This window comes from Catharus ustulatus, chromosome 1 (genome assembly GCF_009819885.2).
Source record: "Catharus ustulatus isolate bCatUst1 chromosome 1, bCatUst1.pri.v2, whole genome shotgun sequence".
NCBI classification, from domain to species: domain Eukaryota; kingdom Metazoa; phylum Chordata; class Aves; order Passeriformes; family Turdidae; genus Catharus; species Catharus ustulatus.
The window spans coordinates 944,226-971,661 of NC_046221.1; the positions used below are offsets into that span (position 1 = coordinate 944,226).

The 27,436-nt window shown below is 55.6% G+C and overlaps 3 protein-coding genes and 1 pseudogene across 3 annotated transcripts; 1 reads left to right on the forward strand and 3 right to left on the reverse strand.

Annotated features, from left to right (window-relative positions):
- Positions 1-1,389: 1,389 nt before the first annotated feature.
- On the reverse strand, positions 1,390-2,947 carry LOC116998888 (cathelicidin-2-like). The gene is made up of 4 exons (XM_033065051.2): positions 2,673-2,947; positions 2,306-2,413; positions 2,066-2,209; positions 1,390-1,608 (listed from the first exon to the last, which is right to left on the reverse strand). Exons 1-4 carry the CDS (start codon positions 2,844-2,846, stop codon positions 1,390-1,392), a joined length of 645 nt encoding a protein of 214 aa, XP_032920942.1. The 5' UTR covers positions 2,847-2,947.
- Positions 2,948-6,052: 3,105 nt separating this feature from the next.
- On the reverse strand, positions 6,053-7,570 carry LOC116998896 (cathelicidin-2-like). The gene is made up of 4 exons (XM_033065063.1): positions 7,182-7,570; positions 6,815-6,922; positions 6,571-6,720; positions 6,053-6,145 (listed from the first exon to the last, which is right to left on the reverse strand). Exons 1-4 carry the CDS (start codon positions 7,353-7,355, stop codon positions 6,053-6,055), a joined length of 525 nt encoding a protein of 174 aa, XP_032920954.1. The 5' UTR covers positions 7,356-7,570.
- Positions 7,571-10,234: 2,664 nt separating this feature from the next.
- Positions 10,235-11,467, forward strand: LOC116998926 (cathelicidin-2-like). The gene is made up of 4 exons (XM_033065139.1): positions 10,235-10,413; positions 10,672-10,779; positions 10,877-10,986; positions 11,419-11,467. Exons 1-4 carry the CDS (start codon positions 10,240-10,242, stop codon positions 11,465-11,467), a joined length of 441 nt encoding a protein of 146 aa, XP_032921030.1. The 5' UTR covers positions 10,235-10,239.
- A 3,130-nt stretch (positions 11,468-14,597) lies between these two features.
- Positions 14,598-20,089, reverse strand: LOC122149425 (annotated as a pseudogene).
- Between the last annotated feature and the right edge of the window lie 7,347 nt (positions 20,090-27,436).

Below are 27,436 nucleotides of genomic sequence, written 5' to 3' on the forward strand. Positions count from 1 at the left end.
TGTGACAAGTTGGTGGCGCTCACTGGGGTAGATCTGGGGTGCCCCCACCTCTTGAAGGCCATGGAGAGGCAAAGGGACCCCTGCAGGTGCTGCCATCTCAGGGACCGCCCAGCAGTCCCTCCCGAAATCCAGCTGCTTCCCGGCCCTGCCCTGCTGTTCGCTGCCAGTGTCACAAGGGGGACACGAGGATGGGGATGGTCACAGAAGGCCCTGGGGAAGCAGAATCAGCTCCCCCAAAATGCGCACAGCACAGGCACCGCAGTCCTGCAGCCACTTGGACCCCTGGGATTGTCCTTTCCTGTCCTCAGGTCACCTTGGGGCTCTACACAGAGGTGTTTATGGGGTACAGATCCACAGGAATATTGGGGGGACAGGAGGGACACCCGCAGGGGGCTGCAGCCATCACCCTGCTCCAGCCACGTTTGGGGCACAGGGGTCCTCACACGGGGCACCATTTGATGGCGGTGGAAAAGAAGGGACGGGGTCTTCATGATTTGCAAGGAGCCATGAAGCCGTTTATTGATCCACAAAGCAAAGTTTATATACTTTTTCTGTTGTTACTAATAATAGTCACCAATAATTTTCCTGTAACTGTGATATATTACTTACTTGTGACTAGACAACATTGCTCGATCTACGCCTCGTTTAAGCTTGCCAGGTAGATAAAATATTTCCAGCAAATCCCCATAGAAATTGTAGGCTAAGAACTGTCTACCAAGCACCTTCTTATTTTTTACATTACTTCTCCAAAATCCCACTTGCTTCTGCCAAGGCTTGGACCTACTCACTCCTGCCAAGGCTTTGGCCTACTCACTCCCGCCAAGGCTTGGGCCTACTCACTCCTGCCAAGGCTTGCGGCCTACCATGGCTGACAGATCCACATGGGCAGTGACAAGCTGAGCAGTTCTAGCAGTTCTGATCTCCAGTTGTATTCCCACACCTGAGTCCCTCAGCTCTGCCCCCACAATGTCCCTGTCCCAAACTGGGTCCATCATGGGGGTCCCCTTGGAACCGGAAACCCCCCCAGCCCCTCCCTTGCAGTTCCCTGGAGGGCTCACAGTGTCCCCTGTGTCCCCCCTGCCACTTCCCTTGGCCATCACCGCTGGTTTGGGGGGAACAAGATGCAGTGAGAATAATGACACCATGGGGACAATGACACGGTGGGGATGATCCTTTTTTGGGGTCCAGGCACCCCATCCCTGTCCCCAGTCCGACTCCACGTCCCCTAGGCACCAAGCCCTTGAGGATGATGTGGGGGAGCAGCCCCGTGTCCCACCCGTACCTCAGTTTCCCCAAATGACAGAGACCCGAGGAGTGTGGTGTTCACACAGCCACTCCTGGTGGCCCCTTTATTGCTCAGCGCCGTTTCACAGAGACGTGCAGCTGACCTTAGATCCTGATCGGGTAGCGTGGGCGCTGGGGTGGGAAGCGTGGGCGCTGGGGCGGGAAGCGTGGGCGCTGGGGCGGGAAGCGTGGGCGCTGGGGCGGGAAGCCTGGGCGCCTGGGGGGGAGGCGCGGGCCCTGGGGCAGGAAGGAACCGAACTTGGGCGAGGCCTTGCTCATGACGCTCCCAAAGCCCCCGATGTGGTCACTCTCGACCAGACCCGGCTGCCGGAGAGATGGGGGGGTCAGGGGGTGAGGGTGTGTGCAAACCCCCCCTTGGGACCACACCTGGGACCCATCCAGGGACCCCATCCCCAGGATCCCACCCAGGATCCCAAACCAGAGTCACCACTCGTGTCCCCACACCAGGGACACTTGGGACCCCATATCCACAATCCAACACTCGGCACCTCACCCATGTTCCCACACCCAAACCTCACCCAGAACTCCCCACCTGGGGCCCTGCACTCCACACCCAAAACCCAGGACCCGCTCCTGGGACTCTGCACCTAAACCCTGCAGGAGCCCAGAGCTGGCACAGCCCACCCAGCACCTGAGAGCTCCCCAGGACCCCCCACCCTCCTCTGGAGACATTGGGGTGACAGTTTTAGGGGTCGGGAGGCAGGGGGACGGACCCTCCCCTCCCTCCCCACCCATGGGTGCCCCGGCTCCCTTCACTCACGTCGGTGGAGGCGTCGGAGGAGATGTCGGAGGAGGCGTCAGAGGAGTCATCGGAGGAGATGTCGGAGGACGCGTCGGAGCATTTCAGGTCGATATCGGGGGACTCCTGCTGCATCTTTACCGTCGCCAAGCACTCCAGGATGACCTGGGGGGACACGGGGCCACGCGGTGTCACCCTGGGCATGGCACCGGGTCCCGTGCCCCAATTCCTCCCTCTCCTCCTCCTCCTCCTGGAGCTCACCCCGTTCTCCTTGAAGGCGCAGTCCTCGGGGTCGCTGCGGGCGCTGGCGGCACACTCCGTCTCCATCATGCTGAAGCTGAATGACTGCAGCGAGCTCAGCTCCACGCCCTGGGGACACGGGTGGGTGACAGCAGCGGGAGGTGACAGGAGAGGGGTCCGCAGTTCGGGGGGTCAGGAGTGGCAGTGTCACCAGCAGGGGGGTGGCGATCACTGCCGTGGGCTCAGGGTCAGCGCTGAGCGCTCACAAGGGGGGATCGGGATGGGTGTGAAGGGTGCGACACCAATGGGGGATCACAGGTAGGGGGTCCCGAGTGGGGGACCCCGGGGGTTGTCACCCGTGGGGGGATGCCAGGTCGGGGACACTCACCGGGTCGGGCTGGGGCTCGGCGCTGAGCAGCCTGAAGGCATTCTTCACCTCTGGGTACTTGTTGTAGGAATTCACAGCTTCGGCCAGCGCCTGGGTGTAGGTGAAGGACACCGGGGCGGGGAGGGCGCAGGCTCCCCCCAGCACCGCCAGCAGCAGCATCCACGAGCTCGCCATCGCTGTCGCCAAGGCCACCCCCGGGCTCCTTTTATCCCCGACGGGAGCTTGGGGACCCGCCCCGGGGCCCCACCCTTGGCAAACGCCCAGCCCCAAGGCGCAGAGGCGCGGTTTTGTGGGGACACGCGGTGCGGGAGGGTCCCGCTGTGTCCCCGGGGATGGGACGTGGCATCTGAAGCCCTCGGGGTCCCCACCCTTGCGGAGCCCTTGGCTGGGCTCGGGGGCATTTGGGGGGCCAGGAGCCCTCGGGGTCCCTGCTGGTGACACGCTGCCCGTGCCAGCTTGGTGCCCCAGGGCTGCACAAGCCCAGCCTTGCCCCATGGCTGTTGGCCAAGGCCGAGGGTGCCCCTGGGACCCCCAAAGCGCCAGCCCCTCACACGCACACTGCCGAGCCCAAATCTCTTTAGTGCTGCTACAGGCACCTAAAAATGAAATAGCAGTGCATGACATCTCTTCTGAAACTCTTTCTCTTGCTGTTAAATCACAGGGGGAATGCACTGGGAAAATGGGAATAATTGAGGAGTTTGGATGGAGATGTTATAAAGGAGAAACAAAAGTCTCTATTTTTAGCAAAATTTCAATTGTTTTATTTTATACAGACAGAGCAAAGCAGCGCTGGGGAGGCAGGAGGGGTCACTGCCCACTCCACGCTCCGACCAATCTCGATCTCAGCTCCATCCTATAGTGTGGTCTCTTGTAGTAATCAATAATTTCTGTTTTCTTACTGTCATAATCTTGCCAGGTGGGCAGTGGTGGCCGAAATAAACATCCGTGTAACGTCTCTGGGAGTCATTCCCATAGATACCATCTGGTCTTGGGAGATAAAACGGACAGAAATCGGCAAGTTCAAGTCTTTGAAGATAGGCAGTCATTGATAAAGCAAAAAAAAACATTGATAAAACATTGATAAAACCAAGGCAGGAAGTTTGATTTTGCAAAATCTATGGGACTATTGTAAAGTTTGATGTTACAAACAGGTAGTAGATAGAAATTCTTTAGAAACATAATGTTCATAACAGGGGGATTTAAAAGAGAATAATTTAATCCCATTTTTCCTCTCTCTGAAGTGTCACTTCAGACCAGAGTATTTACACAAACCTCAATAATTTTATGATGAACACAAGTCCTTTAACAATTATGGCAGAGGTGGGAGGAATTCGGAGGAAATTTGGAAGGAATCGAACATGGCATTGAATGGATATATCACATCCCTTACCGTGCACCAGCTGCAGGGAAAGTTGAACAGTGCAACGGGCTACTCAAGACCACACTGAAAGCACTTGGTGGGGGAACCTTCAAGAATTGGGAAACGAACTCAGCAAAAGCCACTGGATGGTCAACACCCAAGGGTCCATCAATCGAGCTGGCCCTTCCCAGTTTGAACCCTTGCCCACAGTGGACGGAGATAAAGTCCCTGTAGTGCTCATGAAAGGCATTTTAGGAAAGACTGTTTGGATTCGTCCCACCAAGGGCAAGGACAAACCCATCCGTGGGATAGACTTCACTCAAGGACCTGGTTACACTTGGTGGGTAAGGCAGAAAGATGGAGAAACCCATTGTGTACTGCAGGGAAACCAAATCTTAGGTGAGAACGGTGTGTAAGGTGTGATTATGCAGATGGTAATAGAATAAGGGGTGGAAAATGTCTTGGGTTACAATACAGGATGTGATAAAAGGTTTCTATTATATCACCATGTGTTGAGGGTGGGGCAGTGATCCTGATCTCCGTGGAAGATGTTCTACTAATGGGCCATGCATTGAAACCAACTGGGACAGTGTTCTTTATCTTTTCACAACCCATCCTTCCTCCAGACAGTCATTTTCTGCTCATGGCCATTGAGTCCCACTGTGGCACTGATAAAATTACTGCATCCCATTGGGAGTTGCTCCAGCCAGGGGGAAGAGCCCAACATTTCTTACCAAGATAAAAACAGAGGTTTTGGGACACTAAGGGAGCCCCTTTCTCCACTGGACTCCAGAGGAAAACCGGATTTCTCCACATCACCACTGGAGCTCCGGAGGGAAACTGCACCTTGTACAGGAGCACTGCTCCAACTGAGCCACATCTGTCACTGCAGGAGGATGCAGCCACCACGGAATGGGACTGCTGCCAACACCCTGCCTGACGGGTGTCAGGCTGTACTCTGACTGTGTCAGGGTTTGGGGTTTGTTCTTTGTAGTGCTGTATTTCTATTTTAATTTCTCTAGTAAAGAACTGTTATTCCTAATTCCCATATCTTTGCCTGAGAGCTGCTTGATTTCAAAATCATAATAATTTGGAGGGAGGAGGTTTACATTCTTCATTTGAAATAGAGGCTCCTGCCTTTCTTAGCAGACACCTCTCCTCCAAACTAGGACACTGGGGCAGATCTTGGGTCCCTCCACCTCTTGAAGGCCATGGGGAGGCAAAGGGACCCCTGCAGGTGCTGCCAGCTCAGGGACCCCCCAGCAGTCCCTCCCCAAATCCAGCTGTTTCCCGGCCCTGCCCTGCTGTTCGCTGCCACTGTCACAGGGGGGACACGAGGATGGGGATGGTGACAGAAGGTCCAGGGGAAGCAGAATCAGCTCCCCCTAAATGGGCACAGCACCAGCACCACACTCCTGCAGGGACTTGGACCCCTGGGATTGTCCTTCCCTGTCCTCAGGACACCTTGGGGCTCCACACAGAGGTGTTTGTGGGGTACAGATCCACAGGAATATTGGGGGGAAGGGAGGGACACCCGCAGGGGGCTGCAGCCATCACCCTGCTCCAGCCACTTTGTGGGGCACAGAGGTCCCTGAGTCCCCCAGCTCTGCCCCCACAATGTCCCTGTCCCAAACTGGGTCCATCATGGGGGTCCCCTCGGAACCTGAAACCCCCCCAGTCCCTCCGTTGCAGCTCCCTGGAGGGCTCACAGTGTCCCCTGTGTCCCCCCCATTTCCCTTTGCCATCACCGCTGGTTTAGGGGAACAAGATGCAGTGAGAATAATGCCACCATGGGGACAATGACACTGTGGGGACAGTGACACCGTGGGGATGATCCTTTTTTGGGGTCCTGGCACCCCATCCCTGTCCCCAGTCCGACTCCACGTCCCCTTGGCACCAAGCCCTTGAGGATGATGTGGGGGAGCAGCCCTGTGTCCCACCCGTGCCTCAGTTTCCCCAAATGACAGAGACTCGAGGAGCGTGATGTTCACACAGCCACTCCTGGTGGCCCCTTTATTGCTCAGCCCCATTTCAAGCAGATCAAGCAGATCCTGAATTTGAAGTTGATCTTGCGCTCAGAGCGCCCGAAGCCGCCACGCTCGACCAGACCCGGCTGCCGGAGAGATGTGGGTGTCAGGGGGTGAGGGGGTGTGGGAACCCCTAGGGACCACACCTGTGACCCCCCCAGGGACCCCATCCCCAGGATCCCACTGAGGATCCCAAACCAGAGCCACCACTCGTGTCCCCACACCAGGGACACTTGGGACCCCATATCCACAGTCCAACACCCGGCACCTCACCCATGTTCCCACACCCAAACCTCACCCAGAACTCCCCACCTGGGGCCCTGCACTCCACACCCAAAACCCAGGACCCGCTCCTGGGACTCTGCACCTAAACCCTGCAGGACCCCAGAGCTGGCACAGCCCACCCAGCACCTGAGAGCTCCCCAGGACTCCCCACCCTCCTCTGGAGACATTGGGGTGTCACTTTGAGGGGACGTGGGGCAGGGGGATGGACCCTCCCCTCCATCCCCACCAACGGGTGACCTCGGCTCCCTTCACTCACGTCTGAGGGCTCGTCGGAGGAAATGTCGGAGGAAATGTCGGAGGAGGGATCGGAGCACTTCAGGTCGATCTCGGGGAACTCCTTCAGCATCTTCAGCGACGCCACGCACTCTCGGATGATCTGGAGGAACACGGGGCCCCGCGGCGTCAACCTAGGGATGGCACCGGGGTCCCGTGCCCCAATTCCTCCCCCTCCTCCTCCTCCTGGTGCTCACCCCGTTCTCCTTGAAGTCGCAGTCCTCGGGGTCGCTGCGGGCGCTGGCGGCACACTCCGTCTCCATCATGCTGAAGTTGAATGCCTGCAGCGAGCTCAGCTCCACGCCCTGGGGACACGGGTGGGTGACAGCAGCGGGAGGTGACAGGAGAGGGGTCCGCAGTTCGGGGGGCCTCAGGAGTGGCAGTGTCACCAGCAGGGGTGGCGATCACTGCCGTGGGCTCAGGGTCAGCGCTGAGCGCTCACAGGGGGGGATCGGGATGGGTGTGAAGGGTGCGACACCAATGGGGGATCACAGATAGGGGGTCCCGAGTGGGGGACCCCGGGGGTTGTCACCCGTGGGGGGATGCCAGGTCGGGGACACTCACCGGCTCGGGCTGGGGCTCGGCGCTGAGCAGCCTGAAGGCATTCTTCACCTCTGGGCGCTGGTTGTAGGAATTCACAGCCTGGGCCAGCGCCTGGGTGTAGGCGAAGGGCTCCGGGGCGGGGAGGGCGCAGGCTCCCCCCAGCACCGCCAGCAGCAGCATCCACGAGCTCGCCATCGCTGTCGCCAAGGCCACCCCCGGGCTCCTTTTATCCCCGACGGGAGCTTGGGGACCCGCCCCGGGGCCCCACCCTTGGCAAACGCCCAGCCCCAAGGCGCAGAGGCGCGGTTTTGTGGGGACACGCGGTGCGGGGGGGTCCCGCTGTGTCCCCGGGGATGGGACGTGGCATCTGAAGCCCTCGGGGTCCCCACCCTTGCGGAGCCCTTGGCTGGGCTCGGGGGCATTTGGGGGGCCAGGAGCCCTCGGGGTCCCTGCTGGTGACACACTGCCCGTGCCAGCTTGGTGCCCCAGGGCTGCACAAGCCCAGCCTTGCCCCATGGCTGTTGGCCAAGGCCGAGGGTGCCCCCGGGACCCCCAAAGCGCCAGCCCCACACACGCACACGGCCGAGCCCCAAATCTCTTTAGTGCTGCTGCAGGCACCTAAAAATGAAATAGCAGTGCATGACATCTCTTCTGAAACTCTTTCTCTTGCTGTTAAATCACAGGTGGGATGCACAGGGAAAATGGGAATAACTGAGAAGTTTGGAAGGAGATGTTATAAAGCAGAAACAGAAGTCTCAATTTTTAGCAAAATTTCAATTGTTTTATTTTATACAGGCAGAGCAAAGCAGCGCTGGGGAGGCAGTAGGGGTCACTGCCCACTCCATGCTCCATTCAATCTCCATCTCAGCTCCTTCCTATAGTGTGGTCTCTTGTCGTAATCAACGATTTCTGTTTTCTTTCTGTCATAATTTTGCCAGGTGGGCAGTGGTGGCCGAAATAAACATCCGTGCTACTTCTCTGGGAGTCATTCCCATAGATACCATCTGGTCTTGGGAGATAAAACGGACAGAAATTTGCAAGTTCGGGTCTTTGAAGACAGGCAGTCATTGATAAAACAAAAAAAATTGATAAAACATTGATAAAACCAAGGCAGGAAGTTTGATTTTGCAAAATCTATGGGACTATTGTAAAGTCTGATTTTACAAAATGGTAGTAGATAGAAATTCTTTAGAAAAATTATATTCATAAGAAGGGGATTTCAATGAGAATTATTTAATCCAATTTTTCTTCTCTCAGAAGTGTCACTTCAGACGTGAGTATTTACACAAACCTCAATACTTTTATGATGAACACAAATCTTTTAACAATTATGGCAGAGGTGGGAGGAATTTGGAGGAAATTTGGAGGGAATGTGGGAAGTAGCAGGGAAGAACTTGGAAGGAATTGTAGCATTTAAAGGGAATTTGTAAGAAGTGGGGGACAGTTTGGCAGGAATTGGGCAAGACCAGGAGGGAAGCAGAGAGAGCAGTCAGGCCCTGGGGATGACAGCCGTTTCCAGGAGGGAATTTTCCCCCTATCCAACCTCAGCCTCCCCTGGCACAGCTTGAGGCCATTCCCTCTCCTGTCGCTGTTCCATGGGAGAGGAACCTGACCCTTGCCTGGCTCAGGCCTTTCATCCCCACCAGGCTCTGGAGCACCCATGGCCATGTCTGTCACCAGTGTCACCCCCTGGTCACACATTCCCTGCCCTGGACACCCCAATGCCAGGGGGGACCCCAAACCCAGTGGCCTCTCCCCTGCTGGCTGAAGGTGCTGACAGACACACCCATCCCCAATGACCCGGGGACCAAACCGTCCCCCACTTCTTACAAATTCCCTTTAAATGCTACAATTCCTTCAAAATTCTTCCCTGCTACTTCCCACATTCCCTCCAAATTCTTCAATTCCTGCAGAATTTCCTCCAAGGTCCTCCCACCTCTATTATAGATGATAAAAGATTTGTGTTCATCATAAAAGTATTGAGGTTTGTGTAGATACTCAAATCAGAGGTGACGCTTAAGAGAGAGGAAAAATGGGATTAAATAATTTGCTTTTAAATCCCCCTGTTATGAATATTACATTTCTAAAGAATTTCTGTCTACTACCAGTTTGTAACATCACACTTTACAATACTCCGATAGATGTTGCAAAATCAAACTTTCTGCCTTGGTTTTATCAATGTTTTATCAATTTTTTTTGCTTCATCAATGACTGCCTGTCTTCAAAGACCCGAACTTGCCGATTTCTGTCCGTTTTATCTCCCAAGACCAGATGGTATCTATGGGAATGACTCCCAGAGACGTTACACGGATGTTTATTTCGGCCACCATTGCCCACCTGGCGAGATAATGACAGCGAGAAAACAAAAATTATTGATTACTGCAAGAGACCTCAGTATAGGGAGCAACTGAAATCAAGATTGGTCGGAGCGTGGAGTGGGCAGTGACCCCTCCTGCCTCCCCAGCGCTGCTTTGCTCTGCCTGTGTAAAATAAAACAATTGAAATTTTGCTAAAAATAGAGACTTTTGTTTCCTCTTTATGACACCTCCTTCCAAACTCCACAGTTATTTTCATTTTCCCAGTGCATTCCCCCTGTGATTTAACAGCAAGAGAAAGAGTTTCAGAAGAGATGTCATGCACTGCTATTTCATTTTTAGGTGCCTGTAGCAGCACTAAAGAGATTTGGGGCTGGGCCGTGTGCGTGTGTGGGGCTGGCGCTTTGGGGGTCCCGGGGGCACCCTCGGCCTTGGCCAACAGCCATGGGGCAAGGCTGGGCTTGTGCAGCCCTGGGGCACCAAGCTGGCACGGGCAGCGTGTCACCAGCAGGGACCCCGAGGGCTCCTGGCCCCCCAAATGCCCCCGAGCCCCGCCAAGGGCTCCGCAAGGGTGGGGACCCCGAGGGCTTCAGATGCCACGTCCCATCCCCGGGGACACAGCGGGACCCCCCCGCACCCCGTGTCCCCACAAAACCGCGCCTCTGCGCCTTGGGGCTGGGCGTTTGCCAAGGGTGGGGCCCGGGGCGGGTCCCCAAGCTCCCGTCGGGGATAAAAGGAGCCCTGGGGTGGCCTTGGCGACAGCGATGGCGAGCTCGTGGATGCTGCTGCTGGCGGTGCTGGGGGGAGCCTGCGCCCTCCCCGCCCCGGAGCCCTTCGCCTACACCCAGGCGCTGGCCCAGGCTGTGAATTCCTACAACCAGCGCCCAGAGGTGAAGAATGCCTTCAGGCTGCTCAGCGCCGAGCCCCAGCCCGACCCGGTGAGTGTCCCCGACCTGGCATCCCCCCACGGGTGACAACCCCCGGGGTCCCCCACTCGGGACCCCCTATCTGTGATCCCCCATTGGTGTCGCACCCTTCACACCCATCCCGATCCGCCCTTGTGAGCGCTCAGCGCTGACCCTGAGCCCACGGCAGTGATCGCCACCCCCTGCTGGTGACACTGCCACTCCTGAGCCCCCAAACTGCGGACCCCTCTCCTGTCACCTCCCGCTGCTGTCACCCACCCGTGTCCCCAGGGCGTGGAGCTGAGCTCGCTGCAGGCATTCAACTTCAGCATGATGGAGACGGAGTGTGCCGCCAGCGCCCGCAGCGACCCCGAGGACTGCGCCTTCAAGGAGAACGGGGTGAGCACCTGGAGGAGGAGGAGGAGGGGGAGAAATTGGGGCACGGGGCCCCGGTGCCATCGCCAGGGTGACACCGCGTGGCACCGTGTCCCCCCAGGTCATCCTGGAGTGCTTGGGGACGCTGAAGATGCAGCAGGAATCCCCCGAGGTCGACGTGAGCTGTTCGGAATCCTCGTCCTACGTGAGTGAAGGGAGCCGAGGTCACCCGTGGGTGGGGAGGGAGAGGAGGGTCCGTCCCCCTGCCCCACGACCCCTCAAAGTGACACCCCTATGGCTCCAGAGGAGGGTGGGGGGTCCTGGGGAGCTCTCAGGTGCTGGGTGGGCTGTGCCAGCTCTGGGGTCCTGCAGGGTTTAGGTGCAGAGTCCCAGGAGCGGGTCCTGGGTTTTGGGTGTGGAGTGCAGGGCCCCAGGTGGGGAGTTCTGGGTGAGGTTTGGGTGTGGGAACATGGGTGAGGTGCCGGGTGTTGGATTGTGGATATGGGGTCCCAAGTGTCCCTGGTGTGGGGACACGAGTGGTGGCTCTGGTTTGGGATCCTGGGTGGGATCCTGGGGATGGGGTCCCTGGATGGGTCCCAGGTGTGGTCCCAAGGTTTGGGACCTGCACCCTTGAACTCTCTGACCCCGACATCTCTCCGGCAGCCGGGTATGGTCGAGCGTGGTGGCTTCGGACGATTGGCGCCCAAGATAAATGTCAGAGGGAGTGTGTGCTTGATCTGCGCGAAATGGGGAAACTGAGCAATAAAGGGGCCACCAGGAGTGGCTGTGTGAACACCTCACTCCTCGAGTCTCTGTCATTTGGGGAAACTGAGGCACGGGTGGGACACGGGGCTGCTCCCCCACATCATCCTCAAAGGCTTGGTGCCAAGGGGACGTGGAGTCAGACTGGGGACAGGGATGGGGTGCCTGGACCCCAAAAAAGGATCATCCCCACAGTGTCACTGTCCCCACAGTGTCATTGTCCCCATGGTGGCTTTATTCTCACTGCATCTTGTTCCCCTAAACCAACGGAGATGGCTAAGGGAAGTGGCAGGGGGCACACAGGGGACACTGTGAGCCCTCCAGGGATCTGCAAGGGAGGGGCTGGGGGGGGTTTCAGTTTCCGAGGGGACCCCCATGATGGACCCAGTTTGGGACAGGGACATTGTGGGGGCAGAACTGGGGGACTCAGGGACCTCTGTGCCTGAAACGTGACTGGAGCAGGGTGATGGCTGCAGCCCCCTGCGGGTGTCCCTCCCTTCCCCCCAATATTCCTGTGGATCTGTACCCCACAAACACCTCTGTGTAGAGCCCCAAGGTGTCCTGAGGACAGGGAAGGACAATCCCAGGGGTCCAAGTCCCTGCAGGAGTGTGGTGCCGGTGCTGTGCCCATTTAGGGGGAGCTGATTCTGCTTCCCCAGGGCCTTCTGTCACCATCCCCATCCTCGTGTCCCCCCTGTGACCCTGGCAGCAAACGGCAGGGCAGGGCCGAGAAGCAACTGGATTTGGGGAGGGACTGGGGGGTCCCTGAGCTGGCAGCACCTGCAGGGGTCCCTTTGCCTCTCCATGGCCTTCAAGAGGTGGGGGGACCCCAGATCTGCCCCAGTGTCCTAGTTTGGAGGACAGGTGTCCTGCTAAGAATGGTTGGAGCCTCTTTTGAAATGGAGAATATAAACCCCCTCCCTCCAAATTATTACGATTTTGAAATCGAGCGACTCTCAGAAAAAGATATGGGAATTAGGAATAACAGTTCTTTACTAGAGAAATTAAAATAGAAATACAGCACTACAAAGAACAAACCCCAACCCCTGACACAGTCAGAGTACAACCTGACACCCGTCAGGCAGGGTGTTGGCAGCAGTCCCATTCCATGGTGGCTGCATCCTCCTGCAGTGACAGATGTGGCTCAGTTGGAGCAGTGCTCCTGTACAAGGTGCAGTTTCCCTCCGGAGCTCCAGTGGTGATGTGGAGAAATCCGGTTTTCCTCTGGAGTCCAGTGGAGAAAGGGGCTCCCTTAGTGTCCCAAAACCTCTGTTTTTATCTTGGTAAGAAATGTTGGGCTCTTCCCCCTGGCTGGAGCAATTCCCAATGGGATGCAGTAATTTTATCAGTCCCACAGTGGGACTCAATGGCCATGAGCAGAAAATGACTGGCTAGAGGAAGGATGGGTTGTGAAAAGATAAAGAACAATGCCCTGCCTGGTTTGAATGGATGGACCATTAGCAGAATATCTGCAATGGAGATCAGGATCACTGCCCCACCCTCAATAGATGCTGATGTAATAGAAACCTTTTATCACATCCTGTACTGATACCCAAGACAGTATTCACCCCTTATTCTATTACCATCTGCATAATTACACCTTACACACTGTTCTCACCTATGATTCGGTTTCCTTGTGGTTCACAATGGGTTTCTCCATCTTTCTGCATTACTCACCAGGTGTAACCAGGTCCCTGAGTAAAGACACACTCACGGATTAGTTTGCCCTTGCCCACGGTGGGACTAATCCAAACAGTTTTTCCTAAATACTTTATATGTGTCCAACTGGGACTTTGTCTCTGTCCACTGTGTGCAAGGGTTCAGACTGGGCAGGACCAGGACCAGCTCAATTTATGGACCCTTGCATGTTGCACATCCAGCTGGCCTTTGCTAAGCTTTTTCCTCAATTATTGAGATTTTCCCCTCCAAGTGCTTTCAGTGTGATCTTGAGTAACTTATTGCACCGTTCATCTTTCCCAGCAGCTGGTGCATGGTAAGGGATGTGATATATCCATTCGATGCCGTGTTCTCTGACCCAGGTGTTGATAAGGCTGTTCTTGAAATGAGTCCCATTGTCTGACTCAATTTTCTCAGGGTTACCATGCCACCAAAGGACATGTTTATCAAGGCCCAGGATGGTGTGGGGGGTAGAGGGAACCTTTCCTTTGAACATCCACCCCTTCCCTGGTAGTCGAGGTGCGGGAGGAGGTGTGCTTCCGTGCCGACCACTGCTGCAGCAGCTTGGACTCCTTCATAGGCAGCCAAGATCTCCTTCTCTGTGTGAGTGTAATTGGTTTCAGACCCTCTGTAGCTTCGGCTCCAGAATCCCAGAGGTCGGCCTCTAGTCTCCCCAGGCACCTTCTGCCAGAGGCTCCAGGACAAGCCATGGTTCCTGGCTGTAGAATAAAGCACAATCTTCACCTCTGGTCCTGTCCTGGCTGGGCCAAGAGCTACTGTGGATGATGCAATTCCTCCAAAGCCATCTTCCACTGGCCCCTCGAACTTGCTATAATTGATAAGGTATCCTAGATACCAAGGTTGAGCAAAATTCCTTAAGAATTTGGTCACTCTCCTAACACTTTGGAAGATAATTGGTTCGAAAGTAGTCTGTGTACAGTAATTTCACGACTATAAGGCGCACCCTTTTGACTAAATTTTCCCCTGAACCTGGAAGCACGCCTTATAGTCCGGTGCGCCTTATGTGATGGACAAATATGCGAAATTTGCCAAACTGGAAGTTCGAACCGCAATGGGTGGGCAGTGCTGCAAGATCGCCGAGTTGAAATGGGGGGACGGATGCGGGCGGCCACAGTCGGCAGGAGCCGCGAGGGGAGGGAGGGAGCTGCCGGCAGCCCCAGCCTGGGCGTGGGCGGAACAAGAAGCCAGGTGGCGCTACTCCAGGTATGGGGGATAGAGAAGGGGGGAATGAGAAGCCATGCGGTGCTGGCCCCGACCTGGGTGCAGGGGAATCGAAAAGCCAGGCAGCCCCAGCCCAGGTATGGGGGGAAGAAAAGTGCAAACCCACAACCGCCCCAAGCAGAGCCCACCCGGCAGCGGCATCGGAGCAGCAGTGGTGCGGCCTAGGTGACCGTGGCAAAGTGGCGGCGGCCGTGGCGCAGCCCCATCGGCTGCGGAAAGTGGCGAGAGGTGGTGTGGCCGCCACCAACAGCAACGCCGCGGAAAAGCAGCAAGAGGCGGCGAGAGGCGTCCCGACCGCTGCCGCAGAAAAGCGGCGACAAGCGGTGCAACCCTGGGGAAGCGGGAAGAAGCGGCGCGGCCGCAGACCACGTGGAAGCCAGGAAGCAGTGCAGCCGTGCGGTGGGAGCCGTGAGCCGTGCCAGACGGCGCCGGGGGCGGGTGGGAGTGCCGGGGCCTGCTGCATGGGGAGGGTGCCTGGGACTGCATTTCAAACTACAGCAATCTTTGAAAAATGTTTGCAAATTGAGCACCTGCCACTACTTCGTTATTTTGTTGCGTGTCACGCGGCTCCTCGCTGCCAAAAAAAAGTGCGCCTTATAGTCCGGTGCACCTTATGATAGTGAAATTATTGTAATTGGTCAGTTCACCTTTAGAAATTCTCACTTAGATTGGATGCTGTTCTTTGTATAAACTTTTATTGGTTGTAGTTTGAATCCTCCCTGAACCGATAAATATGGCTGTCTGCCCTTTGTTCTGAGAGAATCGCTGCTTGACTACCTTTGCATGAAATAAAAGACTCTTGTGGAACTCGTCGAGTAAGAACTCCGGTCTTTCTCTGCTGGCTAAATGTGAGCTTTCTGAGAGACTGCTAAATGTTAGCACTCTCTGGCCCTGGTAAATACCACCAGGGACCAAAAATGAAAAACCACAGGTTACTGCATGAGCGATCTCCTGCTTGATCTGGGCAAAGGCTTTCTGATGCTCAGCACCTCAGTGGAAATCGTTCTTCTTACGGGTGACCAGGTAGAGAGGGCTCACAATCTGGCTGTAGTCAGCGATGTGCATTCTCCAAAAGCCTATGGCACCTAGGAAAGCTTGTGTTTCCTCTTTGTTGGTTAGTGAATCCATCACAGTGATCTTATTGATGACCTCAGTGGGGATCTGGCACTGTCCATCTTGCCACTTTACTCCCAGGAACTGGATCTCTCGGGCAGGTCCTTTGACTTTGCTTTTTTAATGGCAAAGCTGGCTCCCAGCAGAATCTGGATGATCTTCTCTCCTTTCTCAAATACCTCCACTGCCATGTTCTCCCACACAATGATGTCATCGACGTATTGAAGGTGTTCTGGAGCCTCACCCTTTTCCAGTGCAGCCTGGATCAGTCCATAGCAGATGGTGGGATTGTGTTTCCACTCCTGGGGCAGACGACAGGGACTCAGTGACGATCTCAACCTCTGGTTCCCCTGCTGGTTGTGAGGGCCCTCCTTTATTATCCTTATTGTCCAGGTGCTTTGTTTTCGTCTTAGACTTCCTAGTTTCCACAGGGGCGACTGCTGCTGGCTGTGAGTGTCCCTGTGGTTTCATTGGAACCTGGACAGATGTAACCTTTGTAGGTTCCACTGCAGCATCATTGGATTCTCCCTTTTTAGGGCAGGGGGAGGATCTCTCACCAGCTGGGGAAAGGTACTCCTTCATCATCTGGCTCATCTCCTTCACTAGAACCCCCATCCACTCCTGGTGGTTCCTTTCTGAGGTGGGCTGTGTGGCTGGGTCTGGCTCCGGGGCAACATTCCTAGTTTCTGGGGCAGGGTCAATGTCTGCAGTTCCATCTCTATTTCCTGGAGTAGGTATGAAGGTTTTTATTCAGCTCAATTCCCCCTTATCTCTAAATGTTAAATAGGAAAAATCTATCAGTAACACCAGCTGTTGTATGATATCATTAGCATTTGGAGGAGATTTGAATCCTTCAGAAAGTGGTGGGGTAGACCCAAAAATCTGGGTGAAGGGTTGGGAGAAAATTTCCCCTGGTGTCATTCCCTCACAGTAGGTACCATTATTGAAGTAACCCCAAAAACGTACAGTGAGTGTGTGATCGCCCTGGATCCATGTGTCCACCTTCCAAAGGAAGTTACAGATCCATGAATTCCTCACCTTGTTAACCCATAAAGCAAACTGGCCTTAATTAAGTAATCTAATTATGAGACCCATGTTTAGATAAGGACCTGCAAATGGGAGAAATAGAGCCACAACCGTGGTGCCACCCAAACCAGGGTAAAGTAGACAATGTATTGCCACCTAATGAGGTTTCTTTAGCAGCACAATAAAAATTAGGTGACTCAAGAACTGTTATTCCTTTTATCTCTCGATGCCCTCGAGCCCCACGTTGGGCACCAAAATCGGTCTTAGTTTGGAGGACAGGTGTCTGCTAAGAAAGGCAGGAGCCTCTCTTTGAAATGGAGAATGTAAGCCCCTCCCTCCAAATTACAGCAATTTCACGATTACAAGTCGCACTGTTTTGACTAAAATTTTGCTCCCACCCCAGAAATGCGGCTTACACTCACCAGCAGCTAATATGTGAATAATTTTCATACATTTCCAACCCCAGAAGCGCAAACCGAGGTGCTGAGTCGAGCATCTGCCAGTAAAACCCGGGACAGCGTGATTGTTACAAATTGGTTACTCTGTTGTGCGGTGAGCGGAGCTGGGTTCCATGCCGGCAGCACAGCGGGGGGAGGCGAGTGAGCTCCCTCCTTCAGGCAGCGCAGCCCGGGGAGGCAGGGGGCTCCCTCCTGCTGCCACCGCGGCTCGGGGGGAGGCGGGGGACTCGCGGGTCCTTGCTGCAAACAACAGGGCGGCTTATAATTGGGTGCGGCTTGTGTGTGGACAAAGAACTAAATGTTTACCAACACCTGGAGACGCGGCTTACAGTCAGTGCGGCTTGTAAGCACGAAATTACTGTACTATAATCATTTTGAAATCAAGAGGCTCTCAGTCAAAGATATGGGAATTAGGAATAACTGTTCTTTACTAGGGAAATTAAATTAGAAATACAGTGCTATAAAGATCAAACCCCAAACCCTGACACAGTCAGAGTACAGCCTGACACCCATCAGGCAGGGTGTTGGCAGCAGTCCCATTCCATGGTGGCTGCATCCTCCCTGCAGTGACAGATGTGGCTCAGTTGGAGCAGTGCTCCTGTACAAGGCGCAGTTTCCCTCCGGAGCTCCAGTGGGGATGTGGAGAAATCCGGTTTTCCTCTGGAGTCCAGTGGAGAAAGGGGCTCCCTTAGTGTCCCAAAACCTCTGTTTTTATCTTGGTAAGAAATGTTGGGCTCTTCCCCCTGGCTGGAGCAACTCCCAATGGGATGCAGTAATTTTATCAGTGCCACAGTGGGACTCAATGGCCATGAGCAGAAAATGACTGGCTGGAGGAAGGATGGGTTGTGAAAAGATAAAGAACACTGCCCTGCCTGGTTTCAATGGATGGCCCATTAGCAGATTATTTCCCACAGAGATAAGGATCAGTTCCCCACCCTCAACAGATGGGGACAGAACAGATACCTTTTATCACATCCTGTATTGTATCCCCAGACACACTGTCACAAGGGGAACATGAGGATGGGAATGGTGACAGAACGTCCAGGCGAAGCAGGATCAGGTCCCCCACAATGGGCACAGCACCGGGACCACACTCCTGCAGGGACTCGCACCCCTGGGATTGTCCTCCTCTGTCCTCAGGACACCTTGGGGCTCCACACAGAGGTGTTTATGGGGTACAGATCCACAGGAATATTGGGGGGACAGGAGGGACACCCGCAGGGGGCTGCAGCCATCACCCTGCTCCAGCCACGTTTGGGGCACAGAGGTCCCTGAGTCCCCCAGCTCTGCCCCCACAATGTCCCTGTCCCCAAACTGGGTCCATCATGGGGGTCCCCTCGGAAACTGAAATCTCCCCAGCCCCTCCCTTGCAGCTCCCTGGAGGGCTCACAGTGTCCCCTGTGTCCCCCGCATCTCCCTTTGCCATCACCACTGGTTTGGGGATAAAAAGATGCAGTGAGACTAATGCCACCATGGGGACAATGACACTGTGGGGGACAGTGACACCGTGGGGATGGTCCTTTTTTGGGGTCCTGGCTCCCCATCCCTGTCCCCAGTCCGACTCCACGTCCCGTTGGCACCAAGCCCTTGAGGATGATGTGGGGGAGCAGCCCCATGTCCCACCCGTGCCTCAGTTTCCCCAAATGACAGAGACTCGAGGAGTGTGATGTTCACACAGCCACTCCTGGTGGCCCCTTTATTGCTCAGCCCCATTTCGCGCAGATCAAGCAGATCCTGAATTTGAAGTTGATCTTGCGCTCGGAGCGCCCGAAAACCGCCACGCTCGACCAGACCCTGCTGCCGGAGAGATGTGGGTGTCAGGGGCAGCGGGGGTGTGGGAACCCCTTGGGACCACATCTGGGACCCACCCAGGGACCCCATCCCCAGGATCCCAAACCAGAGCCACCACTCGTGTCCCCACACCAGGGACACTTGGGACCCCATATCCACAATCCAACACCCGGCACCTCACCCATGTTCCCACACCCAAACCTCACCCAGAACTCCCCACCTGGGGCCCTGCACTCCACACCTAAAACCCAGGACCCGCTCCTGGGACTCTGCACCTAAACCCTGCAGGACCCCAGAGCTGGCACAGCCCACCCAGCACCCTGAGAGCTCCCCAGGACCCCCCACCCTCCTCTGGAGACATCGGGGTGTCACTTTTAGGGGTCGTGGGGCAGGGGGACGGACCCTCCCCTCCCTCCCCACCCACGGGTGTCCTCGTCTCCCTTCACTCACATCTGAGGTCTCGTCGGAGGAAATGTCGGAAGAGGCGTCAGAGGAGGCGTCGGAGCATTTCAGGTCGATCTCGGGGAACTCCTTCAGCATCTTCACCGACGCCACGCACTCTCGGATGATCTGGAGGAACACGGGGCCCCGCGGCGTCCAACCTAGGGATGGCAACCGGGGCCCCGTGCCCCAATTCCTCCCCCTCCTCCTCCTCCTGGTGCTCACCCCGTTCTCCTTGAAGGCGCAGTCCTCGGGTCGCTGCGGGCGCTGGCGGCACACTCCGTCTCCATCATGCTGAAGCTGAATGCCTGCAGCGAGCTCAGCTCCACGCCCTGGGGACACGGGTGGGTGACAGCAGCGGGAGGTGACAGGAGAGGGGTCCGCAGTTCGGGGGCTCAGGAGTGGCAGTGTCACCAGCAGGGGGTGGCGATCACTGCCGTGGGCTCAGGGTCAGCGCTGAGCGCTCACAAGGGGGGATCGGGATGGGGGTGAAGGGTGCGACAGCAATGGGGGATCACAGATAGGGGGTCCCGAGTGGGGGACCCCGGGGGTTGTCACCCGTGGGGGGATGCCAGGGTCGGGGACACTCACCGGTCGGGCTGGGGCTCGGCGCTGAGCAGCCTGAAGGCATTCTTCACCTCTGGGCGCTGGTTGTAGGAATTCACAGCCTGGGCCAGCGCCTGGGTGTAGGCGAAGGGCTCCGGGGCGGGGAGGGCGCAGGCTCCCCCCAGCACCGCCAGCAGCAGCATCCACGAGCTCGCCATCGCTGTCGCCAAGGCCACCCCCGGGCTCCTTTTATCCCCGACGGGAGCTTGGGGACCCGCCCCGGGGCCCCACCCTTGGCAAACCGCCCAGCCCCAAGGCGCAGAGGCGCGGTTTTGTGGGGACACGCGGTGCGGGGGGGTCCCGCTGTGTCCCCGGGGATGGGACGTGGCATCTGAAGCCCTCGGGGTCCCCACCCTTTGCGGAGCCCTTGGCTGGGCTCGGGGGCATTTGGGGGGCCAGGAGCCCTCGGGGTCCCTGCTGGTGACACGCTGCCCGTGCCAGCTTGGTGCCCCAGGGCTGCACAAGCCCAGCCTTGCCCCATGGCTGTTGGCCAAGGCCGAGGGTGCCCCCGGGACCCCCAAAGCGCCAGCCCCTCACACGCACACGGCCGAGCCCCAAATCTCTTTAGTGCTGCTGCAGGCACCTAAAAATGAAATAGCAGTGCATGACATCTCTTCTGAAACTCTTTCTCTTGCTGGTCAATCATAGGCGGGATGCACAGGGAAAATGGGAACAACTGAGGAGTTTGGAAGGAGAATGTTATAAAGGAGAAACAGAACTCTCCATTTTTAGCAAAATTTCAATTGTTTTATTTTATACAGACAGAGCAAAGCAGCGCTGGGGAGGCAGGAGGGGTCACTGCCCACTCCACGCTCCGACCAATCTTCGATTTTCAAGCTCCTTCCTATAGTGTGGTCTCTTGCAGTAATCAATAATTTTTGTTTTCTCGCTGTCATAATCTTGCCAGGTGGGCAGTGGTGGCCGAAATAACATCCGTGTAACGTCTCTGGGAGTCATTCCCATAGATACCATCTGGTCTTGGTCGATAAAACCGGCAGAAATCGGCAAGTTTGGGTCTTTGAAGACCAGGCAGTCATTGATAAGCAAAATAAATTGATAAAACATTGATAAAACATTGATACCTCCAAGGCAGGAAGTTTGATTTTGCAAAATCTATCAGACTATTGTAAGTCTGATGTTACAAACCGGCAGTAGATGGTAATCCTTTAGAAACATAATATTCATAACAGGGGTATTTAAAACAAATGATTTAATTCCATTTTTCCTCTCTCTTAAGTGTCACTTCAGATCTTAGTATTTACACAAACCTCAGTACTTTCATGATTAACCGAATTCTGTTATCAATTATGACAGAGGTGGGAGGAATTTGGAGGAAATTTGGAAGGAATTGAAGAATTTGGAGGGAATGTAGGAAGTAGCAGGGAAGAATTTGGAAGGAATTGTAGCATTTAAAGGGAATTTTTTAAGAAGTGGGGGACAGTTTGGTCCCCGGGTCATTGGGGATGGGTATGTGTCTGTCAGCACCTTCAGCCAGCAGGGGAGAGGCCACAGGGTTTGGGGTCCCCCCTGGCATCGGGGTGTCCAGGGCAGGGAAATGTGTGACCAGGGGGTGCCACTGGTGACAGACATGGCCATGGGTGCTCCAGAGCCTGGTGGGGATGAAAGGCCTGAGCCAGGCAAGGGTCAGGTTCTTCTCCCATGGAACAGCGACAGGAGAGGGAATGGCCTCAGGCTGTGCCAGGGGAGGCTGAGGTTGGATAGGGGGAAAATTCCTTCCTGGAAAGGGCTGTCATCCCAGGGCCTGACTGCTCTCTCTGCTTCCCTCCTGGTCTTGCCCAATTCCTTCCAAAACTGTCCCCCACTCTTAGAAATTCCCTTTAAATGCTACAATTCCTTCCAAATTCTTCCCTGCTACTTACCCACATTCCCTCCAAATTTTTAATTCCTTCCAATTTCCTCCAACTTCCTCCCGCCTCTGCCATAATTGTTAAAAGATTTGTGTTCATCATAAAAGTATTGAGGTTTGTGTAAATACTCAGGTCTGAAGTGACGCTTCTGAGAGAAGAAAAATGGGATTAAATAATTCTCATTGAAATCCCCTTGTTATGAATATTATTTTACTAAGGAATTTCTATCTACTTCCAGTTTGTAAAATCAGACATTACAATAGTCAGATGGATTTTGCAAAATCAAACTTCCTGTCTTGGTTTTATCAATGTTTTATCAATTTTTTTTTGCTTTATCAATGACCGCCTGTCTTCAAAGACCCGAACTTGCCGATTTCTGCCGGTTTTATCGACCAAGACCAGATGGTATCTATGGGAATGACTCCCAGAGACGTTACACGGATGTTTATTTCGGCCACCACTGCCTACCTGGCAAGATTATGACAGCGAGAAAACAAAAATTATTGATTACTACAAGAGACCACACTATGGGAAGGAGTTGCAGACCGACATTGGTCGGAGCGTGGAGTGGGCAGTGACCCTCCTGCCTCCCCAGCGCTGCTTTGCTCTGCCTGTATAAAATAAAGCAATCGAAATGTTGCTAAAAATTGAGACTTCTGTTTCTCCTTTATAACATCTCCTTCCAAACTCCTCAGTTGTTCCCATTTTCCCTGTGCATCCCGCCTATGATTGAACAGCAAGAGAAAGAGTTTCAGAAGAGATGTCATGCACTGCTATTTCATTTTTAGGTGCCTGCAGCAGCACTAAAGAGATTTGGGGCTCGGCCGTGTGCGTGTGAGGGGCTGGCGCTTTGGGGGTCCCGGGGGCACCCTCGGCCTTGGTCAACAGCCATGGGGCAAGGCTGGGCTTGTGCAGCCCTGGGGCACCAAGCTGGCACGGGCAGCGTGTCACCAGCAGGGACCCCGAGGGCTCCTGGCCCCCCAAATGCCCCCGAGCCCAGCCAAGGGCTCCGCAAGGGTGGGGACCCCGAGGGCTTCAGATGCCACGTCCCATCCCCGGGGACACAGCGGGACCCCCCCGCACCGCGTGTCCCCACAAAACCGCGCCTCTGCGCCTTGGGGCTGGGCGTTTGCCAAGGGTGGGGCCCCGGGGCGGGTCCCCAAGCTCCCGTCGGGGATAAAAGGAGCCCGGGGGTGGCCTTGGCGACAGCGATGGCGAGCTCGTGGATGCTGCTGCTGGCGGTGCTGGGGGGAGCCTGCGCCCTCCCCGCCCCGGAGCCCTTCGCCTACACCCAGGCGCTGGCCCAGGCTGTGAATTCCTACAACCAGCGCCCAGAGGTGAAGAATGCCTTCAGGCTGCTCAGCGCCGAGCCCCAGCCCGACCCGGTGAGTGTCCCCGAGCTGGCATCCCCCCACGGGTGACAACCCCCGGGGTCCCCCACTCGGGACCCCCTATCTGTGATCCCCCATTCGTGTCGCACCCTTCACACCCATCCCGATCCCCCCTTGTGAGCGCTCAGCGCTGACCCTGAGCCCACGGCAGTGATCGCCACCCCTGCTGGTGACACTGCCACTCCTGAGCCCCCAAACTGCGGACCCCTCTCCTGTCACCTCCCGCTGCTGTCACCCACCCGTGTCCCCAGGGCGTGGAGCTGAGCTCGCTGCAGGCATTCAACTTCAGCATGATGGAGACGGAGTGTGCCGCCAGCGCCCGCAGCGACCCCGAGGACTGCGCCTTCAAGGAGAACGGGGTGAGCACCAGGAGGAGGAGGAGGGGGAGGAATTGGGGCACGGGGCCCCGGTACCATCCCCAGGGTGACACCGCGTGGCCCCGTGTCCCCCCAGGTCATCCAGGAGTGCTTGGCGACGGTGAAGATGCTGCAGGAATCCCCCGAGATCGACCTGAACTGCTCCGACTACCCCTCCGACGTGAGTGAAGGAAGCCGAGGTCACCCGTGGGTGGGGAGGGGGGGGAGGGTCCGTCCCCCTGCCCCACGACCCCTCAAAGTGACACCCCGATGTCTCCAGAGGAGGGTGGGGGTCCTGGGGAGCTCTCAGGTGCTGGGTGGGCTGTGCCAGCTCTGGGGTCCTGCAGGGTTTAGGTGCAGAATCCCAGGAGCGGGTCCTGGGTTTTGGGTGTGGAGTGCAGGGCCCCAGGTGGGGAGTTCTGGGTGAGGTTTGGGTGTGGGAACATGGGTGAGGTGCCGGGTGTTGGATTGTGGATATGGGGTCCCAAGTGTCCCTGGTGTGGGGACACGAGTGGTGGCTCTGGTTTGGGATCCTGGGTGGGATCTTGGGGATGGGGTCCCTGGGGGGGGTCCCAGGTGTGGTCCCAAGGGGTTCCCACCCCCCGCACCCCCTTACCCCCAATCTCTTTGGCAGTCGGGTCTGGTCGAGCGTGACGGCTTCGGACAACTGGTGTCCAAGTCCGGATTCAGATGGAGGGACTGCTTGATCTGTGCGAAATGGGGCTGAGCAATAAAGGGACCACCAGGAGTGGCTGTGTGAACACCTCACTCCTCGAGTCTCTGTCATTTGGGGAAACTGAGGCACGGGTGGGACACGGGGCTGCTCCCCCACATCATCCTCAAGGGCTTGGTGCCAAGGGGACGTGGAGTCGGACTGGGGACAGGGATGGGGAGCCAGGACCCCAAAAGGTATCATCCCCAGAGTGTCATTGTCCCCACTGTGTAATTTCACGACTATAAGGCGCACCATTATGACTAAATATTTCCCCTGAACCTGGAAGCACGCCTTATAGTCCGGTGCGCCTTATGTGATGGACAAATACGCGAAATTTGCCAAACTGGAAGTTCGAACTGCAATGGGTGGGCAGTGCTGCAAGAACGCCGAGTCGTGAGGCGGGGGGACGGGTGCGGGCGGCCACAGCCGGCAGGAGCCGTGAGGGGAAGGAGGGAGCTGCCGGCAGCCCCAGCCCGGGTGTGGGCAGAACAAGAAGCCATGCGGCGCTACTCCGGGCATGGGAGCGGGGGGAATGAGGAACCATGTGGTGCTGGTCCCGACCTGGGTGCAGAGGAATTGAAAAGCCAGGTAGCCCCAGCCCAGGCATGGGGGGAAAGAGAAGTGCGAGCCCACAACAGCGCCGAGCAGAGCCCGCCCGGCGGCGCCATCAGAGCAGAGGTGGCGTGGACTGGCAGCCGGGATAAAGCGGCGGTGGTGGCAGCACAACCCTTGTGGCCGCGGTAAAGTGGCGGTGGCAGCGCAGCCCCTTTGACCGCGGCAAAGTGGCGGTGGCCGCGGCGCAACCTTTGCGACTGCGGAAAGCGGCGAGAGGTGGTGTGACCGCCGCCACCACCAACACCGCGTAAAAGCAGCAAGAGGCGGCGACAGGCAACGAGAGATGTCGTGACCGCCGCCGCCGACACAGAAAAGCGGTGCAGCCCTGGGGAAGCGGGGAGAAGCGGCGCGACCGCAGGCCAAGTGGAAGCCGGGACGCAGCCCAGTCGCGCGGTGGGAGTCGTGAGCCGTGCCAAACGGCGCCGGGAGTGGGCGGGAGTTCCAGGACCTGCTGCACGGGGAGGACCCCTGGTGCTAAATTTAAAAGCTACACCAATCTTTGAAAAATGTTTGCAAATTGAGCACCTGCCACTACTTTGTTACTTTGTGCGTGCCCCGTGGCTCCTCGCTGCCAAAAAAAAGTGCGCCTTATAGTCCGGTGCGCCTTATATGATCTACAACGTTGCGAAATTTGCCGACTTCCGGGGTGCGCCTTATAGTCCGGTGCGCCTTATGGTAGTGAAATTATTTTATTGGTCAGTTCACCTTTAGAAATTCTCACTTAGATTGGATGCTGTTCTTTGTATAAACTTTTATTGGTTGTAGTTTGAATCCTCCCTGAACCGATAAATATGGCTGTCTGCCCTTTGTTCTGAGAGAATCTCTGCTTGACCACCTTTCACATGAAATAAAGACTCTTGTGGAACTCGTCGAGTAAGAACTCCGGTCTTTCTCTGCTGGCTAAATGTGAACTTTCTGAGAGACTGCTAAATGTTAGCACTCTCTGGCCCTGGTAAATACCATCAGGGACCAAAAATGAAAAGCCACAGGCTACTGCATGAGTGATCTCCTGCTTGATCTGGGCAAAGGCTTTCTGATGCTCAGCACCTCAGTGGAAATCGTTCTTCTTACGGGTGACCAGGTAGAGAGGGCTCACAATCTGACTGTACTCAGGAATGTGCATTCTTCAAAAGCCTATGGCACCTAGGAAAGTTTGTGTTTCCTCTTTGTTGGTTAGTGACTCCATCGCGGTGATCTTATTGATGACCTCAGTGGGGATCTGGCACTGTCCATCTTACCACTTTACTCCCAGGAGCTGGATCTCTCGGGCAGGTCCTTTGACTTTGCTTTTTTAATGGCAAAGCTGGCTCCTAGCAGAATCTGGATGATCTTCTCTCCTTTCTCAAATACCTCCACTGCCATGTTCTCCCACACAATGATGTCATCGATATATTGCAGGTGTTCTGGAGCCTCACCCTTTTCCAGTGCAGCCTGGATCAGTCCATGGCAGATGGTGGGGCTGTGTTTCAACCCCTGGGGCAGATGACAGGAACTCAGTGACGATCTCAACCTCTGGTTGCCCTGCTGGTTGTGAGGGTCCTCCTTTATTATCCTTATTGTCCAGGTGCTTTGTTTTCATCTTAGACTTTCTAGTTTCCACGGGGCAACTGCTGCTGGCTGTGAGTGTCCCTGTGGTTTCTTTGGAACCTGGACAGATGTAACCTTTGTAGGTTCCACTGCAGCATCATTGGATTCTCCTTTTTTAGGGCAGGGGGAGGATCTCTCACCAGCTGGGGAAAGGTACTCCTTCATCATCTGGCTCATCTCCTTCACTAGAACCCCCATCCACTCCAGGTGGTTCCTTTCTGAGGTGGGCTGTGGGGCTGGGTCGTACTCCGGGGCAACATCCCTAGTTTCTAGGGCAGAGTCAATGTCTGCAGTTCCATCACTATTTCCTGGGGTAGGTATCAGGGTTTTTATCCAGCTCAATCCCCGCTTATCTTTAAATGTTAAATAGGACAAACCTATCAGTAACACCAGCTGCTGTATGATATCATTAGCATTTGGAGGAGATTTGAATCCTTGAAAAAGTGGTGGGGTAGACCCAAAAATCTGGGTGAAGGGTTGGGAGAAAATTTCCCCTGGTGTCATTTCCTCACAGTAGGTACCATTATTGAAGTAACCCCAAAAACGTACAGTGAGTGTGTGATCGCCCTGGATCCATGTGTCCACCTTCCAAAGGAAGTTACACTTCCATGAATTCCTCACCTTGTTAACCCATAAAGCAAACTGGTCTTAATTAAGTAATCTAATTATGACACCCATGTTTAGATAAGGACCTGCAAACGGAAGAAATAGAGCCACAACCGTGTGCCACCCAAACCAGGGTAAAGTAGACAATGTATTGCCACCTAATGAGGTTTCTTTACCAGCACAATAAAAATTAGGTGACTCAAGAACTGTTATTCCTTTTATGTCTCGATGCCCTCGAGCCCCACGTTGGGCACCAAAATCGGTCCTAGTTTGGAGGACAGGTGTCTGCTAAGAAAGGCAGGAGTCTCTCTTTGAAATGGAGAATATAAACCCCTCCCTCCAAATTACAGCAATTTCACGATTACAAGTCGCACCGTTTTGACTAAAATTTTGCTCCCACCCCAGAAATGCGGCTTACACTCACCAG

Excerpts from the sequence above, each read along its gene's own strand:
- LOC116998888 (XM_033065051.2), bottom strand. The coding sequence starts at position 2,846 with ATGGCGAGCTCGTGGATGCTGCTGCTGGCGGTGCTGGGGGGAGCCTGC. Across the intron at positions 2,414-2,672 it reads CCGAGCCCCAGCCCGACCCG|GGCGTGGAGCTGAGCTCGCT; the intron begins GTGAGTGTCCCC and ends CCGTGTCCCCAG. Across the intron at positions 2,210-2,305 it reads GCGCCTTCAAGGAGAACGGG|GTCATCCTGGAGTGCTTGGC; the intron begins GTGAGCTCCAGG and ends GTGTCCCCCCAG.
- LOC116998896 (XM_033065063.1), bottom strand. The coding sequence starts at position 7,355 with ATGGCGAGCTCGTGGATGCTGCTGCTGGCGGTGCTGGGGGGAGCCTGC. Across the intron at positions 6,923-7,181 it reads CCGAGCCCCAGCCCGAGCCG|GGCGTGGAGCTGAGCTCGCT; the intron begins GTGAGTGTCCCC and ends CCGTGTCCCCAG. Across the intron at positions 6,146-6,570 it reads GGAGCCGAGGTCACCCGTTG|CCGGGTCTGGTCGAGCGTGG; the intron begins GTGGGGATGGAG and ends TCTCTCCGGCAG.
- LOC116998926 (XM_033065139.1), top strand. The coding sequence starts at position 10,240 with ATGGCGAGCTCGTGGATGCTGCTGCTGGCGGTGCTGGGGGGAGCCTGC. Across the intron at positions 10,414-10,671 it reads CCGAGCCCCAGCCCGACCCG|GGCGTGGAGCTGAGCTCGCT; the intron begins GTGAGTGTCCCC and ends CCGTGTCCCCAG. Across the intron at positions 10,987-11,418 it reads GAAGGGAGCCGAGGTCACCC|CCGGGTATGGTCGAGCGTGG; the intron begins GTGGGTGGGGAG and ends TCTCTCCGGCAG.